This window comes from Mixophyes fleayi, chromosome 1 (genome assembly GCF_038048845.1).
Source record: "Mixophyes fleayi isolate aMixFle1 chromosome 1, aMixFle1.hap1, whole genome shotgun sequence".
Classification (NCBI taxonomy): Eukaryota; Metazoa; Chordata; class Amphibia; order Anura; family Limnodynastidae; genus Mixophyes; species Mixophyes fleayi.
The window spans coordinates 6,025,312-6,042,596 of NC_134402.1; the positions used below are offsets into that span (position 1 = coordinate 6,025,312).

Genomic DNA, 17,285 nt, shown 5'->3' on the forward strand with positions numbered 1-17,285 from the left:
GTGCAAATGTGATAAAGCCTCAATGTGTGTTCACCCTCATAGCTTCCAAAAAAGCCCATATATGTGTAGCTAATAGGGGACCCTCCCTGCAGCTCCCAGCTCTGGTGAACTCAATCCATCCATAAGTTACAATATAGCTCTAATATAAACATATAGTTGGGCTTCTATGCTCCAATGCAACACAAACATGATGTACTTACAGAAGTATATCGCTATTATGGCCAGAACTAGGATAACCACAGGTACAAGAATGTAGCCAAATATTTCATAAACTAGAAAAGAAAGATATAATAAGTTAATGGCTGTAATAGCACAATATACAACACCTGACATTACAGAGGTTCAGTTACATTTATCAGTTTTACAACAATAAATTTATCTATACATCACAGTCACCTACATAGAGTAGAGGCAGCCATTTTGTGAGCTGAGCCAATATTAAGCCAATCATTTCACTAGGAACTAGTGACACAAAAAGGTTGATTCAATTCTGCTGCAAATAACGCGGCGTTAATACGGTAAAACTGTGCATAATTACTCCCTGAGCCACGAGAAGAAATACAGGTTAACATTACCGTACTAACGGTAATATTGTTAACGACCTCGTTATTCATGGCAGAATTGAATCGGCCCCAAAGTGTCTCATGTCTCGGTGATGCCATCAGTTCTTAGTGAAGTGACAGGATGTGTTCTCATGAAAATTGGTTCAGCCCACAAAATGGCTCCATCTACTGTAAATAATGTCCTTTAAATCATGGATGTGCGCAGACCAACAGGTTTTTGTTCTAAAACGATTTTCATGTTTGGCTTTTTTTCGTCCAAAAATTTATTTTTACTTTGATTCTAGAATTCATTAAAAATTGTGAAAAACAGGTAAAAACATGTAAATGTAATTTTGAGCTGTTATTCTTCCTATATAAGTATTTATATCATTAACATTTATTTACAGTCTTTGACAGTCTATTTTCTAGTGACCACCTAACCTCTGCCAATATTTTCACCAATATAGGCTAAAGGCTGCAGCGAGTTGACTGGCTAACAATAGTGGCAGAGCAGCGGCACAAACTCTTGGCAGATTAATAAAACATATGATCCCTATAAAACATAGTGGCACTGCACTAGCTGGTAGGATGGTCATTTTAGCAAAGAAGATAGACCAAGGTGGGCCTCACCTAGAAGTGAAATATTGGGAGAAAGAACACAGAGACAATATTTCAACATTAGACAGCATGTGTGACACAATGTAGAGAGGCAATAATAAAAGCTCATTAGACGGATAGCTGCATCAATAGACATTTCAGATGAGTAGATAGACGAAGGTGGGCTGCACCCAGAATTTAAATGGTGAGATAAAGAGTATGGACACAATATTTTAAATGTTAGACAGTATGCGTGACACATTGGAGAGAGGCAGTAATAAAAGCTCATTAGACAGATGACAATGGCATTAATAGACATTTTAGTAAAGGCGATAGACCAAGGCCATAATGTAAAATGGTGCAAGATGGAATTGTCCTTGGACCCTCCAAACCATATGTTAAAAAGGACCGGCATGGTTTAATAAATCAATCATTTCAGGGACAGGGACTGCCACTTTTTGTGGCTGAAGTGTTGTTTGGGGCACAAAAGAGAAAAATTTGGTTGTTGCTTTTTAAATTACAGAATAGATAGTGATTTTAACAATTTACTAATGGGCATTAGGCTAACAGTGGTCATCTTCCTCAATGGTGACAATGTCATTGCCCTCATCATCCTCATCAATGACGTCAAGATTAATGTAACTGACATCCTCATCACTGATTTTAAGATCGATCTAATTGGCTGTACTTTGACATTTTCAAAAAGAAGATACACCAAGTAGATGAATGTTAGACAGCGTTAGGGACAGAAGCAGCAGTTATAAGATAAAGAATGATAATTAGGTGCTAAAGAAAAACAATATAATACAATAGGGTGCCACCAGACTTTACTGCAGCTCTATAGGGAAAGTGCTGATCCCACAGAAAGTACAGTCAAAGGAAAAGAACAGTCAAAAACAGGTAATGTGGAGAATGACCAGACTGAGATAGACTCACATACATCTAAAAATCAAATTAGGAACAAATTGCCTATATATGATAAAAATATATCAATATTTATTACAAATATTACAGATAAAAATGTTAGAAACACATATATTCAAGGTGCTAATGGTAAATTACGCAATCAAATCAGCAATGTATTATAAATATAATAATCATAGATCATCGTAGATAGTAAAGTACACTTGGCTCATAAGTGTATTCTCAGTCACACAGTTTTATATATTACAGAGTAATATATGTAATAAATATTAATATATTTTCATCATATACTGAAATTTGATTTTTAGTGTGTGTGAGTCTCACTTTGGCCACTCTCCACAGTATCTATTTTGCACTGTTCTTTTCCTTTGGCAGCAGTAATAAGAGCTCATAAGACGGATAGAGCTCAATGTTGATGATGTCATCACCGTCATCATTATCCTCATCATGGATGTTAATATCATCGTCACACAATATTAGTTTATCCCCATTGGGAATCCAGCAATACAGATTCTGTTTGTATTTGGCGGCAACAACTTTCGTCCCCATACAATTTTTAGTTCATTTTGATGAATGCCAATTTTTCAACATTTTTGGGAAGTAGCCTTTATCGACAACTACAATGTTCTCGGCTATGCTAAACACTCTTTCTGTTGGGTGGACAGCTTAACTACACCTTAGCTGGTTTGTACATGAGGCTCCAAATTGCCTTTTTTTCCTCCCAGAGTATAAAGGGACTGTTTTGTACATTATCATTAAAGTAATCCTACACCGTTCTGCTAATACAAGGTGTATCAGGTTGAGAAGTGGTCTGACCAGATGTCATAACAATGTTTCACATTGTGCTGTGTTGACTCATCATCAGTGTTACTCTTAGAAAAGGTAATTTTTTTCTGGCAGTAGCATTTTTAGGAGAAGCTGAAGCAGGGGTCGTGCCATGTGCAACTTGAGTCGACAGCTTGGTCACAAGGAGCTTTTTGTATCTTGGAAGATTTGTGTCAGTTGGAAAGAAAGACATTCTTACATATGACTTAAACATTGAGTCAAGCATGATTGGCAAAATGTAGTGATCCAATTTCAAGATGCTGCAAACCCTTGGGTCCTGGTGAAGTGAATAAAGAACTTGATTTATACACTTTGCAGAATTGCTTACATTCATCTTCTCCTCAGCTTTTCCAGCTGCTCTTCCAGTAGTTTGATTGGGGGTTATGACTTGACTCAGACTGGCAGTGTCTGAACTCACTTATTTGTTAGAATTTCAATAAGTTTTAAAAGTTTTCAAAGTTTCAGTAGCTCGCTTAAAACTGAAAGGATTCTCCAGTGCGCTGGAGTAAGATAACATGTCCCCCCTCTCCCTATCTCATGGCTTGATGTGTAGGTCTTCTAGACGCTGAAGCAGATAAAGTGTGGAATTCCACCTTGTTACTACCTCTTGCTTCAGTTGGTGGCAGATAATATTATTTTTGCAGCTGCTGCAATGCTCTACATGCGGATGCTGAATGCTGAAAATGCTCAGAAATTTTACAGGCCACAGACAGCATCTCCTGCGCTGACCTCTCATATTTTATAAAATTCTGAACCACCAGGTTTATTGTATGTGCAAAGCATGGCATGTGTTGAAATTCAACCAGTTGAAATGCACACAAAATGTTCATTCCATTATTGGCAATGAGGAATCCTCAAGAGGGCCTCAGTGGAATGAGCCATTTTGCAATGACACGCCTCAGTTTCTCCAACAGATTGTCACCAGTGTGCTTCCTAGTGAAGCCAGCGATACAGAGAGTAGCTTGCCTGTGAATGACCTGGCATTGTGTGCTAGCACACAATTCCAGGTCAAAGGATGAAAGGATAATGCGCTGTTGATGCTGATGGCAATATACCTACCAAGTGGAATGTGACTGTCATGTAGTCTTTTATTTCACCAGTACCACTTGTCCACATATTTGTAGTTAAGTGGATAGTTGGTACAATGACATTTTCTAGGGACTGAATGATATAGACCGATATAGCTGAGGCATTAATGTTCAGGAGAAATGGAATCGAGATGGAATTTGGTAGTGTGAACACATGACCTTAACTTATCTGCTAAAACCCTATCCATTGATGTCAGAAATTGGATGTTCATTGTCACGAACAAGATAGTTGGAAGGCCTTACCTGCTGGTATCTGCTCTGCTACGCAAGGAGGGGCAGAGTCTAACCACACCCCAGGTTTTCACCAGGGAACCCTGCAAGAAGTTTTGGACGTAGCTGCTGAGATGTGTCGGTCGCGGTCCTCCTAGGTAGCTACCAGCGAGGTCTGGTGAATCGTAGTCGACAATCCGGGGTCAAAACCGTGCAGGCAACAAGGTACAGAGGAGTCAGGCAGGAGAGTGGTCAGGCAGGCAGGGGTCAGAATCCAGAAAGGCAGCAGAATAAATATATACAACACAGGAGCCAAGAGACAGGCTAGAAGACTAGATACTCTGGCACCCTATTGATGCCAGAGTCTAGTTTAAATATGGTGCCAGAACTGCCATTGGTGGGAGTGGAGGTTGGCGGTCAGCTGGTCTGACCGCCGACTGGAAGCGCCGCTTAGCGTCTCCGTTGCCTAGCAATGGAGACGCGATGTTCGGGCGCATGGAACTTCCTGTCAAACCGGAAGTGATTGAGAACCAATGGTTTTAGTAAGGAAACATGGAAGGAGTTGTGAATCTTCAGAGAGGGGGGAAGATGCAATTTGTAGGTTACTGGGTTAATGACCTGTGTCACCGGAAAGGGCCTGGTGAATCGTGGGGCAAGTTTCATCGAAGGTACCCGGAGTCTAAGGTTCCATGTGGAGAGCCACACTTTGTCCCCAATATGGATAGGAACAACTCTACGATGGCGGTCAGCGGCTTGTTTATATTGTTGAGATGCTTTTAACAAGTTTTCCTTTGTTGATGCCCAGATGTGAGCCAAATCTCGAACAAGAGAGTGAGCAGCAGAAACCGTAGGTGCTGAGGGATGAGAGAAATCAGGAAGGATGGGATGGGTACCAGAGACTGTAAAAAAGGAAAGGAACCGGTGGAATCATGTATATGATTGTTGTGTGTGAACTCTGCCCATGGGAGCAAATTATACCAGTCGTCTTGATTACCGGAGGAGAAACAATGGATGAACATCTCAAGATCCTGATTTAGACGCTCCGTCTGGCCATTGGTCTGAGGGTGACATCCTGAGGAGAACTTTAGGTTGATTATAAGGTCCTTACAGAAAGCCCTCCAGAACCGAGATATGAATTGTACCCCACGGTTCGATATAATTTCTTGAGGGCAACAATGGAGCCGGAACACCTCTATAATGAAGACTTGGGCCAGTTTAGGGGCGGAAGGCAGGCCCTTAAGGGGTACAAAATGGGCCATTTTCGAAAAACCTATCGATAACCACCCAAATGGTATTGAAACCTTCACTGGACGGCAGATCTGTAATAAATTCCATGGAAATGCTAGTCCAGGGGCGCGGGAAGAGGTAGGAGTAGCCCGGAGGGAGGGAATCTAGGAATCTTGTTTTGGGCACATATCTCACAAGAATCTATGAAATCCTTGAGATCTGATCAGAGCATAGGCCACCAGTAACTCCGGATGAGGAGAGAACAAGATTGTTTAAATCCGGCGTGTCCAGCTAAACTTTGTAGTATGGGCCTAGCGGAGGGCTTTCAAATGAATTATGCTGGAAGGTTCGAGGATGTGAAGAGGTTCAGTTGCGGGTGCCATATCTGATTCGTCGAAGGATCGGGAAAGAGCATCCGCCTGAGAATTCTGTGAACCAGAGCAATAGGTGAGTTTAAAATCAAAACGGGCAAAGAAGGAGGACCACCTTGCCTCTCTGAGGTAGGTTAGATTTTTATGGTCTGTGAAGACGGTGACCGGATGCCTAGCTCCTTCGAGAAGATGGCGCCATTCTTCTAGTGCTAGCTTGATGGCAAGTAACTCTTTATCTCCGAATCCATAATTGCGTTTAGAGGAGGTGAATTTTTTGGAAAAGAATCCACAAGGTCGGAAAACTGAGGGAGATCTCAGGGAAAAGACAGCTCCTACCCCAAACAGATGATGCGTCTATTTCTAGAAAGAAAGGTTCCTTTTGATCCAGTTGAGTAAGGACAGAAGCAGACAAAAAGGCTTCTTTCAAAGAGGTGAATGCCGAAATGGCCTCCGGAGGCCAAACCTTCGGATTTGCTGATTTTCGGGTGAGAGTTGTGAAGGGAGCAATCAATGTGGAGAATTGGTTGATGAACGGTCTATAATAATAATTGGTGAAACCAACAAAACGCTGAACCGCTTTCAGGCTCAGAGGTCGAGGCCAGTTGGTGATTGCGGAAACCTTCTCCGGATCCATCTTTAATCCTGAACCAGATACGATATACCCCAGGAATGGTATTTTAGGGACTTCGAAAAAACATTTTTCAAGCTTGCAGAAGAGTTTGTTTTGCCGTAATCGGTATAGAACCTCTCTGACATGGAAATGGTGAGAAGTGATATTGGAGGAAAAGATCAATATGTCGTCAAGGTAGACTACCACCGAGTTGTAGAGGAGGTCCCTGAAGATCTCATTAACAAAAGACTGAAATACAGCGGGGGCATTGCATAATCCAAAGGGCATGACGAGGTATTCATAGTGTCCGTCTGGAGTACTAGAAGCAGTCTTCCACTCGTCCACCTCACAAATCCGGATCAAATTATAAGCACCCCGCAAGTCTAGTTTAGAAAAGACCTTAGAACCACTAATTCGGTCAAAGAGTTCAGAAATGAGAGGAAGTGGATACCTGTTCTTAATAGTAATGGCATTAAGCTGTCGATAATCAATGCAGGGCGTAAGGTTCCATCTTTCTTCTTCACAAAGAAAAAAACATGCTCTGGCTGGAGAGGAGGATCTCCTGATGAAACCGCATTGCAGAGTCTCTGTGATATACTGGGACATATTGGGAAGGAAAAACAGGATAAATTCTGCCCTTAGGAATGGGCTTCCCCAGTTGTAATTCAATAGAGCAGTCCCACGGACGATGTGGAGGAAGGAGCTCAGATGCAGCCTTGGAGAACACATCCAAAAAAGAAGTATAAGGTGCTGGAACATCAGGGTGAGAGAGGTGCGTCTGGTACGACTTAGAGGAGAGACGTAACTTCTTGGGTTCGACCATACGTAATCATCTCTTGTGGCATTGAGGACCCCAGGAAGTGACCTGTGCTGAACTCCAATCGAATTGGTGCGCATGTAGTCTAAGCTATGGGAGACCTAGAATGACTGGATTTATGGATTGTGATAGAACCAAAAATTCAATCCACTCAGAATGCAGGACCCCTGCCGTCAGCCGGACTGGGGAGATAACCTTGGAGATGGAGCCGTTAGTGACCCGGTTCCCGTCCACAGCAGTCAGGAATAGTGGCTGAGGTAAGTCACGAATAGTGATTTGGAGTTGTGATGCCAGGGTGGCGGAGATGAAATTCCCAGCAGCGCCGGAATCCACGAAGGCAGAGGTCAAAAGAAGGCCACTAGGAGAGTTCAGTGTGATGGTCAGGAGAAAATCTGGATTGGAGGTGGAATAGTGAGTAGAAAGTCTGACTCCTAGAACGGCCTCCCTGTCAACGACTAGGATCGAGTGTTTCCTGGCCGTTTGGAACAGGAAAGTAGCAGGTGACCAGCCTCTCCACAGTAAAGACAAAGATTTTGCCTAAGTCTTCTCTCTCTCACTCTTCAGGTGATAACCGGGAGCTACCTATTTGCATGGGCTCGTCCGGAATAGCTGGGATCGGGTTATGGAACCGAGGGGCTAGGTGAGGAGAAAAGTGTTTGGTAGCGGATCTTTCAAGAGTGCGGTCTCGGAAGCTGAGGTCTATCCTATTGCATAGGGAAATGAGAATCAAGGTCCGCTGGGAGCTCGCGGGACACCAACTCATCCGTGATGCGATCCGAAAGTCTCTGTCAGAAGGTCGCTACAAGTGCCTCATCGTTCCATTTGAGCTCAGAAGCCAAGGTGCGAAATTGTACCGCATATTGACCAACAGTCTGAGAGCCTTGATGTAGGGAGAGGAGACTGGAGGCTGCAGAATAAACCCAACCTGGCTCATCAAATATTTTCCGGAATGCGGCAACAAAGGAGGAAACATCCAGAAGGAGGGGGTCATCTTGTTCCCACAGTGGTGAGGCCCATGCCAGGACTTGCCCAGAAGGGAGCGATATGATGAAAGCCACCTTGGAACGTTCAGTAGAGAAAGCACCGAGTTGCACTCAAAATGGATGGAACATTGATTCAGGAATCCCTGACATCTCTTAGGGTCCCCATCGAACTTCTCAGGCGTGGACAGTTGCAGAGAGGAGGATGCGACTGACACTGGAGCAGGAACAGGAGGAATGGCCCCGGATGAAGTGACAACAGCGGATTGGGGACCGGATAGTGAAACCTGAAGGGAGTCCAGACGGGTGGCAATGCCCTGGATGCATTGAAGCAGCCTGGCCTGTTCGGCGTCATGTTGTTCGACCTTCTGAGCCAAGTGGAGTAACAGGTCCCGAGCGGAGGGTTCACCTTGGCCGTCTGAGGTCATGGCCAGAGTATGCTGTCACGAACAAGGTAGTTGGTAGGGCTTACCTGCTGGTATCTGCGCTGTTACGCAAGGAGGCACGGAGTCTAACCACGCCCCAGGTCTTCACCAGGGAACCCCGCAAGGAGTTTTGGACTTAGCTGCTGAGACGTGTAGGTCGCGGCCCTCCTAGGGGCTACCAGCGAGGTCTGGTGAACAATCGTAGTTGACAATCCGGGTTCAAAACCGTGCAGGCAACGAGGTACAGAGGAGTCAGGCAGGAGAGTAGTCAGGGAGTCAGGGGTCAGAGCCAGGATATCAAAAACAGGAACCAGGGAGAATCCGAGAGAGTGGTCAGACAGGCAGGGGTCAGAATCCAGAAAGGCAGCAGAATAAATATATACAATATATACTAATATATATATATATATATATATATATATATATATATATATATATATATATATATATATATATATATATATATACACACACACACACACACACACACAACACAGGAGCCAAGAGACAGGCTAGAAGACTAGATACTCTGGCACCATATTGATGCCAGAGTCTAGTTTAAATACTGTTGCCAGAACTGCCATTGGTGGGAGTGGAGGTCGGCGGTCAGCTGGGCAACGGAGTCGCAATGTTCGGGCGCATGGAACTTCCTGTCAAACCGGAAGTGATTGAGAACCAATGGTTTTAGAAAGGAAACATGGAAGGAGTTGTGAATCTTCAGAGAGGGGGGAAGATGCAATTTGCATGCGCCCGAACTTCCTGTCAAACCAGAAGTGACGTCCCGTTGCCTAGCAACGGGACGAGCGGCTGCAGGGAGGGCATTCGTTCCGGCACCAGGTAAGAGTGCGGGACGGTGCCTGACAGTACCCCCCCTTCTCCACTGAAAGTTGTGCAGACCTTGAGGATTGTTTCTTAATAAATTTGGCCAGAAGATGAGGGGCATGAAGATCCTCCTTAAATACCCACAATCGTTCTTCGGATCCGAAACCCTTCCAGTGGACCAGATACTGGGGGCGCCCATGGAAGGTACGGATATCCAAAATATGTCTGATCTCATATTCATCACTGGTGGTAGTTAATAGAGGCTGAGGTGAAGAGGTCTTATGGGAGAATCTGTTGAGAACCAATGGTTTTAGTAAGGAAACATGGAAGGAGTTGTGAATCTTCAGAGAGGGGGGGAGATTAAATTTGTAGGTTACTGGGTTAATGACCTGTGTCACCGGAAAGGGCCCGATGAATCGTGGGGCAAGTTTCATAAAAGGTACCCAGAGTCTAAGGTTCCGTGTGGAGAGCCACACTTTGTGGTCAATATGGAGGATAGGAACAACTATACGATGGCTTCATGTCAAACCGGAAGTGACGTCCCCTTGCCTAGCAACGGGACGAGCGGCTGCAGGGAGAGCGTCCGTCCTGGCACCAGGTAAGAGTGCGGGACGGCGCCTGACACTCATCCAATGCTAACATAGCTGTCATGGCTTTAGTGATGCACTGTGCAACACACTGTGCTGGCTCTCATACTTGTCTGTGAAGAAAATGTTTGCACAAGGAACTTTTGTTTACAACTATGCTTATTATTCTTAGTCCCCTTCTGTATAGGACGTCTCTTAGGAATCATGGATTGCATTGGGGGAGTCAGTTTGCATTTGAAAATTGGATGCTGGACTACGTACTAATAATGAGGAGGTTAATGATGAAAGTGAAGATTGTATGAGGTGTCTATCCAATCTGCTGCTAGCTTATGCTGGACTGCTTGTTACTATCATCATCACCATTTATTTATATAGCGCCACTAATTCCGCAGCGCTGTACAGAGAACTCACTCAATCAGTCCCTGCCCCATTGGAGCTTACAGTCTAAATTTTCTAACATGCACACACACACAGACTAGGGTTGATTTTGTAAGCAGCCAAATAACCAACCAATATGTTTTTGGAGTGTGGGAGGAAACCAGAGCACCCAGAGGAACACACGAAAACACGGGGAGAACATACAAACGCATCACAGATAAGGCCATGGGCAGGAATTGAACTCGTGACCCCAGTGCTGTAAGGCAGAAGTGCTAACCACTGAGCCACCGTGCTGCCCAATATACATGATATTCTGTGTTTCAACTACTTGAACAAACTTGCTGCAAATTATGTAATAGGGAGGAGGTTCCAAGATGGTCAACATCCCTACCTATACTTTTTGTGGTGTCACAAAAGCTACAGATGCCTTGACAAATTTTGTCTGGGTTGAGACAAAAATATTTCCACACACAAAAGGTGTTTTTTTGCTTATGCACTTGAATTACAATGTGCTTATCATTGTACCACTGGTGACTGACTTACTTGGGCACAATCATCATCATCCTCTTCATTATCTTGTTCAAGTACAACACATTCATCATTTTCAGATCTAGAATTATCCTCCTCATCCTGTTCCACATTAGCAAGTTCCAAAGTAACATCCTCAATTTCTATGTCTAAATCATTACCGCTCATCCTCACATTTCCAAATGGTTGAGACATTTTGAAAGGAGGTTGCTCTATAATTACAGTGTCAGAATCTGAAATGTCAGACTCACATATAGCTTTTATGATCGAGCGACTCTAATGCCGCGCGCCCCTTCGGCTGATCTTACATTAGCCTCATAGCTGGAGTAAGAGTTCCGTCCGAAAAACAAGTATACTCCCACGGTTGTAGAGCTTGCTACGGTGGCAGCGTACGTTCAAGTTTGGCACGCCCCTACTTTGCATTGCCTACGTCCCGATCACACCCCTTTCTCATAGGCTGTAGTAAGTGACCTTTCCGTACGCTGCCACATGAAACAGGGCTGCCCATATTTGCTAGTTCTGGGCATGCGCAGATATGCTCAAAACGTATTGAATCAGGCCAAACATGTCTAAAATCCCAGAAATAGATGCTCAGGTTTGCACCCAAGTTCCAGGGATCTAAGGCGTCATCAAAATGAGGCCAGAACACACCACAAATTAGGGAACATTGTTCCCAGTGAAGAAACGCAGTATAGTAAACACCCTAGTGTGGACATAGGGTAATTGAAAATAGTTAAACAGGGGCATGACTGGAAATTATTTTGGTTAGAGACCAGTGGAGAGTTACATTGACAAATACTGAAGGAAGGTGAGGTGAAAAATCAGCATAATTGTGGGTACTCTGCATCAGTTTCTCTAAACAGATTCTTGTGACTTCAGGTAAATGTGCGACTTTTTGATGATTTCAAGTTCCCCAGTCTGTGCATTTCATGAGGAGCTTTAGTAGTAGGGTGTCTAGAACTAGACATGTTTTAAAATATCTCCGGACCATCCCCAATATGAAGGCCAGTATACCCACAATTGAGTACATGGGTAAATAAGCTCCTTGCTGTACCCACACGTGGCTATGGTGGGACTAATAATTTGGCGGTTAATCATTTTGTGGTCAGGCCATGACTGTACAGTAAATGGAAGTGTTATATGTTATGTTTAAACATACATTTGTATTATACAAAGTTTCATGTTAGTGTCCTTTTAATATTGAAGAGACTACCTTGTGGTGGGGAAGAGTGCCACAATGATGGGAAAAAAAAGTGGGAAACCTTACACATTGTCCTGGAAGATCAGATCCTTGAACTTACATTTTGGGGCTGTTTAATATTTAAATTTGAGCTGCATCCACTAATGTGCCAAGACTTACTGTCACGGTTTGGTATTTTGGACTCTGGATCTGTTCATAGATGTTGTGGGAACAGATCCTCGGGGAGTGAGAATATGGTAGTACACTGGTAAGTGGTAATGATAGCCTGAGGTTCAATAGATGCCAGATGCAGGATAAAAGTACAATCAGTGGTTTAATGATGACTGGATGAATATACAGGAAAGTCTTGATATATGTATATATATATACACACTAGGAGCGTAGTACAAGGTGGGCGAAGCCACCGGCGATATCATATGCAATATGAACAATCAGCATGTAATTAGATATGGCTTTGAATGCACAGTCCAGCAATAAGGTGGAAAGAATAAGGCAGCAGGTATATGGTATCACAGTAGAGCAGCCCACATCAGAGGAGAGATTAACTGTCCAGGTAGCAGTATATGCACAATAGATGCGGCAGGAATCAGGAACCAAATAATGCCTTAATGCTTTCAATAATACATGAACAGTTCAGCCAGAGAAAAGAACAACAAGCAGCTTGATGATACGACCTGTGGAGTGTCACACAGCAGAGATAGTTGCAGCATGAGCTGAATAGTCTGTGGAATAGTACACAGCAGAGACAGTTGCAGTTTGATCTGTATGGTCTTTAACAGCAACACAGCAAGGCACTGACGATCCAGGTGAGAGCTCACAGAATAGGTAGGAACCTAATCAGACTGGTAACTTGATCAACAGGCCCAGAGGAAAGGGAGGAAGTGCCTTTTCAAGTCTAAAGCCAACGCAGGAACCAATAGCAATCTTAATTAGAAGTAGACAGGTAATCAGTCTGCACATGTGCAGATCAGAACTTAGAGGTTTGAAGTCTGTTAATGAGACACCTGTGAGTGTCTCAGTCTTTGTCTGTGGAAGCCAAATGAGCAGCGTGTGACACTTACTTTGTAATTCTCACAGCATACTCATATAGAATATGGGATCAGAAAGAGCAAATCTTTTAGGGATGCTTGCAAGGTTCAGAGGCTGTGGTTGGAGGGTTTGATGCATTTATGTTAAAAGGAAAAGTTTCTGAAATGTTGTTCTCGGAAGGTGCAGGAGTGGGTGCTGGACCAGAAGCCCCAAACCCTGGAGGAGGCAGATGATACCTACTTGGAGACAATTCGGTGTTATTAGTGGTAAAGGTGAGTGAATGATCTTCTTGGTTTCAACTCACTGGGAGGGTCACTACAGTACAATGGACTAAATTCATCCTATCTTATTATTATTGCAGATCATTTGGATATCTACAGCTTGGTTGACTCCAGAATGCACAGCCAACCAGACTCATCCCACCAGTGTAACCAAATGTGGAGGTGGATCCTATGGTATTATCACTGAGTTCCTCAGATTATGACAGCCAGGGAAGTCAGAAGACTTTCTGGTGTTAGGAGTGGAATGGATGGATTCAGACAAGAAACTTGTAAAGCTCCATGTTTTCACGACAGAGATCTCAAGAGATCTGTCTAAGTAGCTATGGCACACAGAGTCAGAAGAAAGATCCTAGTTGTTCTAGATACTCCACCTGGGGGTAGGGTCCTGTGTCAGGGTCATGGACCAGCTTCTGATTGATGTGCCGTTAGGAAACAATATGTGAGAGATTATAGCATCACACATCGGGGGACATTGTACAGCATGCTGTCAGCTGACTGCAATGAACCAAGTGGGCATGGACCACATCCAACCACAACTTACTTAAGTGACAATGTTGTCAGAACAACAGAAGGCGACCCAGGCCACTGATCCCACCAAAGATAAACCGAGATAAAAGAAACCTTCCTGATAAAAGTAATCAACTACTAGTGCCCGAACAATATTGTAACTTCTTCATAGCTGGGCATTTGGGAATCAGGTGCACTCACTATCATCTGACACACAACGTCTGTAACTGATTATTTTTCAACAATTCCTGATGCATTTAGAGACATATAATGGAAGGAAAAATGTCCCGACACCCATCGGTGCTTTAACCCTTTCCCTGCTCGAGGACAGTGCCAGATTTACCATATAGCCTCATACATTGTTGTGCACGGGTCTCACCTGTTTTCCCATTTTCTTCTGTATCATGACTTGTAAGATTTCTAGTGTAGTCTTTCAGTGTATCATTGGCCATCACTGGTGCAATTGTATCTGGGAAAACAAAGAAAAGGAAACATTAACATATGGAGTCTTCATCCAGCACTTTGAGCTGATATATAAGAGATACATTTATGCAGTGGGGGCAGCCTCCACTGTACTTTGGTGATGAACCCAGTCTAACAGAGCTTCTAGTCTGCCACATCCCAGAGAATCTCATATGTAGGCGTGTGAAGGCGCTATATGAGTAAAGGTTAATAAATAATAGACAACTATTAATTCATTGTATAGGGCTTAATTCATACAAGGTAATAAATAGCTGCTGCTCAGACAGGACACTAATATCATCACTAATAAAATATACTCAGAAGGAGGTGTGTTATGAGATATATACCATAATGTCAATGTTCTTGGTGTGTGGTGATAATAAGTGAGATAATCAGGGGAGGATGAGGAGTGGTCTGATCATATGCTGAAATCACCAGGTCTCTACTCACTTGCAGACTTGACCAAAGAACATAGGAAATCATCACTTCTGGTATTACTATGTATTACTGGTGGTATAAATGGGCAATATATATATATATATATATAAATATATATATATATATTAGAGATGGGTGGGCTCAGTTCCCCAAGAACCGAACCCGCCCGAACTTTGCCTGTTCGAGTACTCTCCCGCCCATTCGGATTCGAAATCGAGGCAAATGTCATCGTGACGTATTCGGTTTTTTTCTGAGCTCGGTTCTCGCGAGATTTGAAAAGCATAAATACCAGCCCCCACAGCAATCCATCGCCATTTGACAGAGGGACAGAGCAGGGTGTAGTCACAGGCTGATTAGAGCAGGGACAGAGAATATACCTTATTCTTCATCCAATTCTGATAACACTTCTGATAACAATTCTGATTACAATTCTGATAACAATTCTGATAACAATTCTGATAGCAATTCTGATAACAATTCTGATTGATTACAATTCTGTGAACAATTCTGATAACAATTCTGATAACAATTCTGATAACAATTGATAGAGAAGAGAAGAGAGGAGGATAGAGGAGTCTTTTTTTTCAATATTTGGCACTACAAGTGCTGAAAGTCTTATCTAACAGCACTATCTGGTTAATTTTTTGCACTCCAAGTGCTTTTGGGGTGTCCCCCATTCTTTTACAAAAATTTATCTGGCTGTGCAAAAAGTCCTATTTTGCAGCAGTATCCAAAAAATATATTTACCACTCCTATTTGTTTTTGGGGTGTCCCCCATTCTTTTGCAGAAATTTATCTGGCTGTGCAAAAAGTCCTATTTTGCAGCAGTGTCCAAAAAATATATTTAGCACTCCCATTTGTTTTTGGGATGCCCCCCATTCTTTTGCAGAAATTTATCTGGCAGTGCAAAAAGTCCTATTTTGGAGCAGTGTCCAAAAAATATATTTAGCACTCCCATTTGTTTTTGGGATGCCCCCCATTCTTTTGCAGAAATTTATCTGGCTTTGAAAAAAGTCCTATTTTGCAGCAGTGTCCAAAAAATATATTTAGCACTCCCATTTGTTTTTGGGGTGTCCTCCATTCTTTTGCAGAAATTTATCTGGCTGTCAAAAAAGTCCTATTTTGTAGCAGTGTCAAAATAATATATTTAGCACTCCCATTTGCTGTTGGCAGGGCCGCCTGCAGAAAAAATGGGGCCCAGTACGGGCCCCCATGCCACCCGGCCCCCCCCCCCATGAGCGCCCCCCCTATGAGCAACACATACTTACCTGGGGCCCGCCGCTGGTCTCCGCTATTCTGTCTTCACACAGCCAGGCACCAGGATCCGATCGCAGGGGTGGAGAATTCATTCCCCCTGCGATCATGTGCTCTGCCTGTGACAGATCACATGATCGCAGGGGGAATGATTCCTCCACCCCTGCGATCGGATCCTGGTGCCTGGCTGTCACGGTGACAGCCAGGCTGAAGACAGAATAGCGGAGACCAGCGGCGGGCCCCAGGTAAGTCTTTGCTGAGCTGTTGTACTGGGCCCCCTGGTGAGCCCGGGCCCGGTATAACAGTACCCCCCATACCCCCCTGATGGCGGCCCTGGCTGTTGGGGTGTCCCCAATTCTTTTGCAGAAATTTATCTGGCTGTGCAAAAAGTCCTATTTTGCAGCAGTGTCAAAAACAATTTGTAGTACTACAAGTGCTTTGGTCTTAGAATTGATTCAAAGCAGTCCACATATGAGCAAAATGAGCAACCAGATTCTGTCACCAGTCCTGATGGTAGTGTTCCCAGCACGTCATCTGGGAAAGGCGATGTCAAACTACACCGTCTTTTGAAATCAGGCAAAAAAACACACACCAAAAAAAAATTTAACGTGTTGAAGCGAAAAAGAAGTGTAACTGAGGAAAAGTTAACTGCCGATAAATTTTTTTTTGCCAACATGCCATTCTACACACGCAGTGGCAAAGAGAGAATGAGGCCTTCGCCATTCTCTACTAGTGACAGATCCAAAAATGTTACCGAGCCTACAAGTGCTGCACAACTACTGTTACGCGTCAAAGCTGAGCTGCAAGATAACAGTAAGGCATTAGAGGATAATGTTTGCTCTGAATCAGAAATGACACCAATCCCTGTGGAGAGTCCATCCAGCAGTGGGATGTCTAATCGTGAGCATTCTGTTAGTGTACCCATAAAGAGGGGCCCTTTCAGAAGTTCTTCTGATGTGTGCCTGAACAGCCCGAGTGTAGCTGGTGATACACAAATTGAGGATGCCACTTTGGAAATAGAAGAGGATGAGGGGGATTTGTGTAGGTGACGAGGGTGCTAATGAGGATGTTGATGAGAATGATGTTGTTTGTGTAAGTCCAGCACCAGTGGCAGCAGTTCTGGCACGTGACAAAAAAAAGGCCATAAAACAAAAAAATCCACCTCTTATGTGTGGAATTATT

The 17,285-nt window shown here is 43.5% G+C and overlaps 1 protein-coding gene across 5 annotated transcripts in view; it reads right to left on the reverse strand.

Annotated features, from left to right (window-relative positions):
* LOC142101436 (uncharacterized) overlaps nt 1-17,285 on the reverse strand; it is a 163,266-nt gene that overhangs the window by 113,196 nt on the left and 32,785 nt on the right. For all 5 annotated transcript variants that reach the window (XM_075186132.1, XM_075185988.1, XM_075185918.1 and 2 more), the window contains 2 exons: nt 14,329-14,418; nt 201-272 (listed from right to left, as the gene is read on the reverse strand). In XM_075186132.1, the coding sequence (XP_075042233.1) occupies nt 201-272; nt 14,329-14,418 (162 nt within the window). The remainder of the gene's footprint in view (nt 1-200; nt 273-14,328; nt 14,419-17,285) is intronic.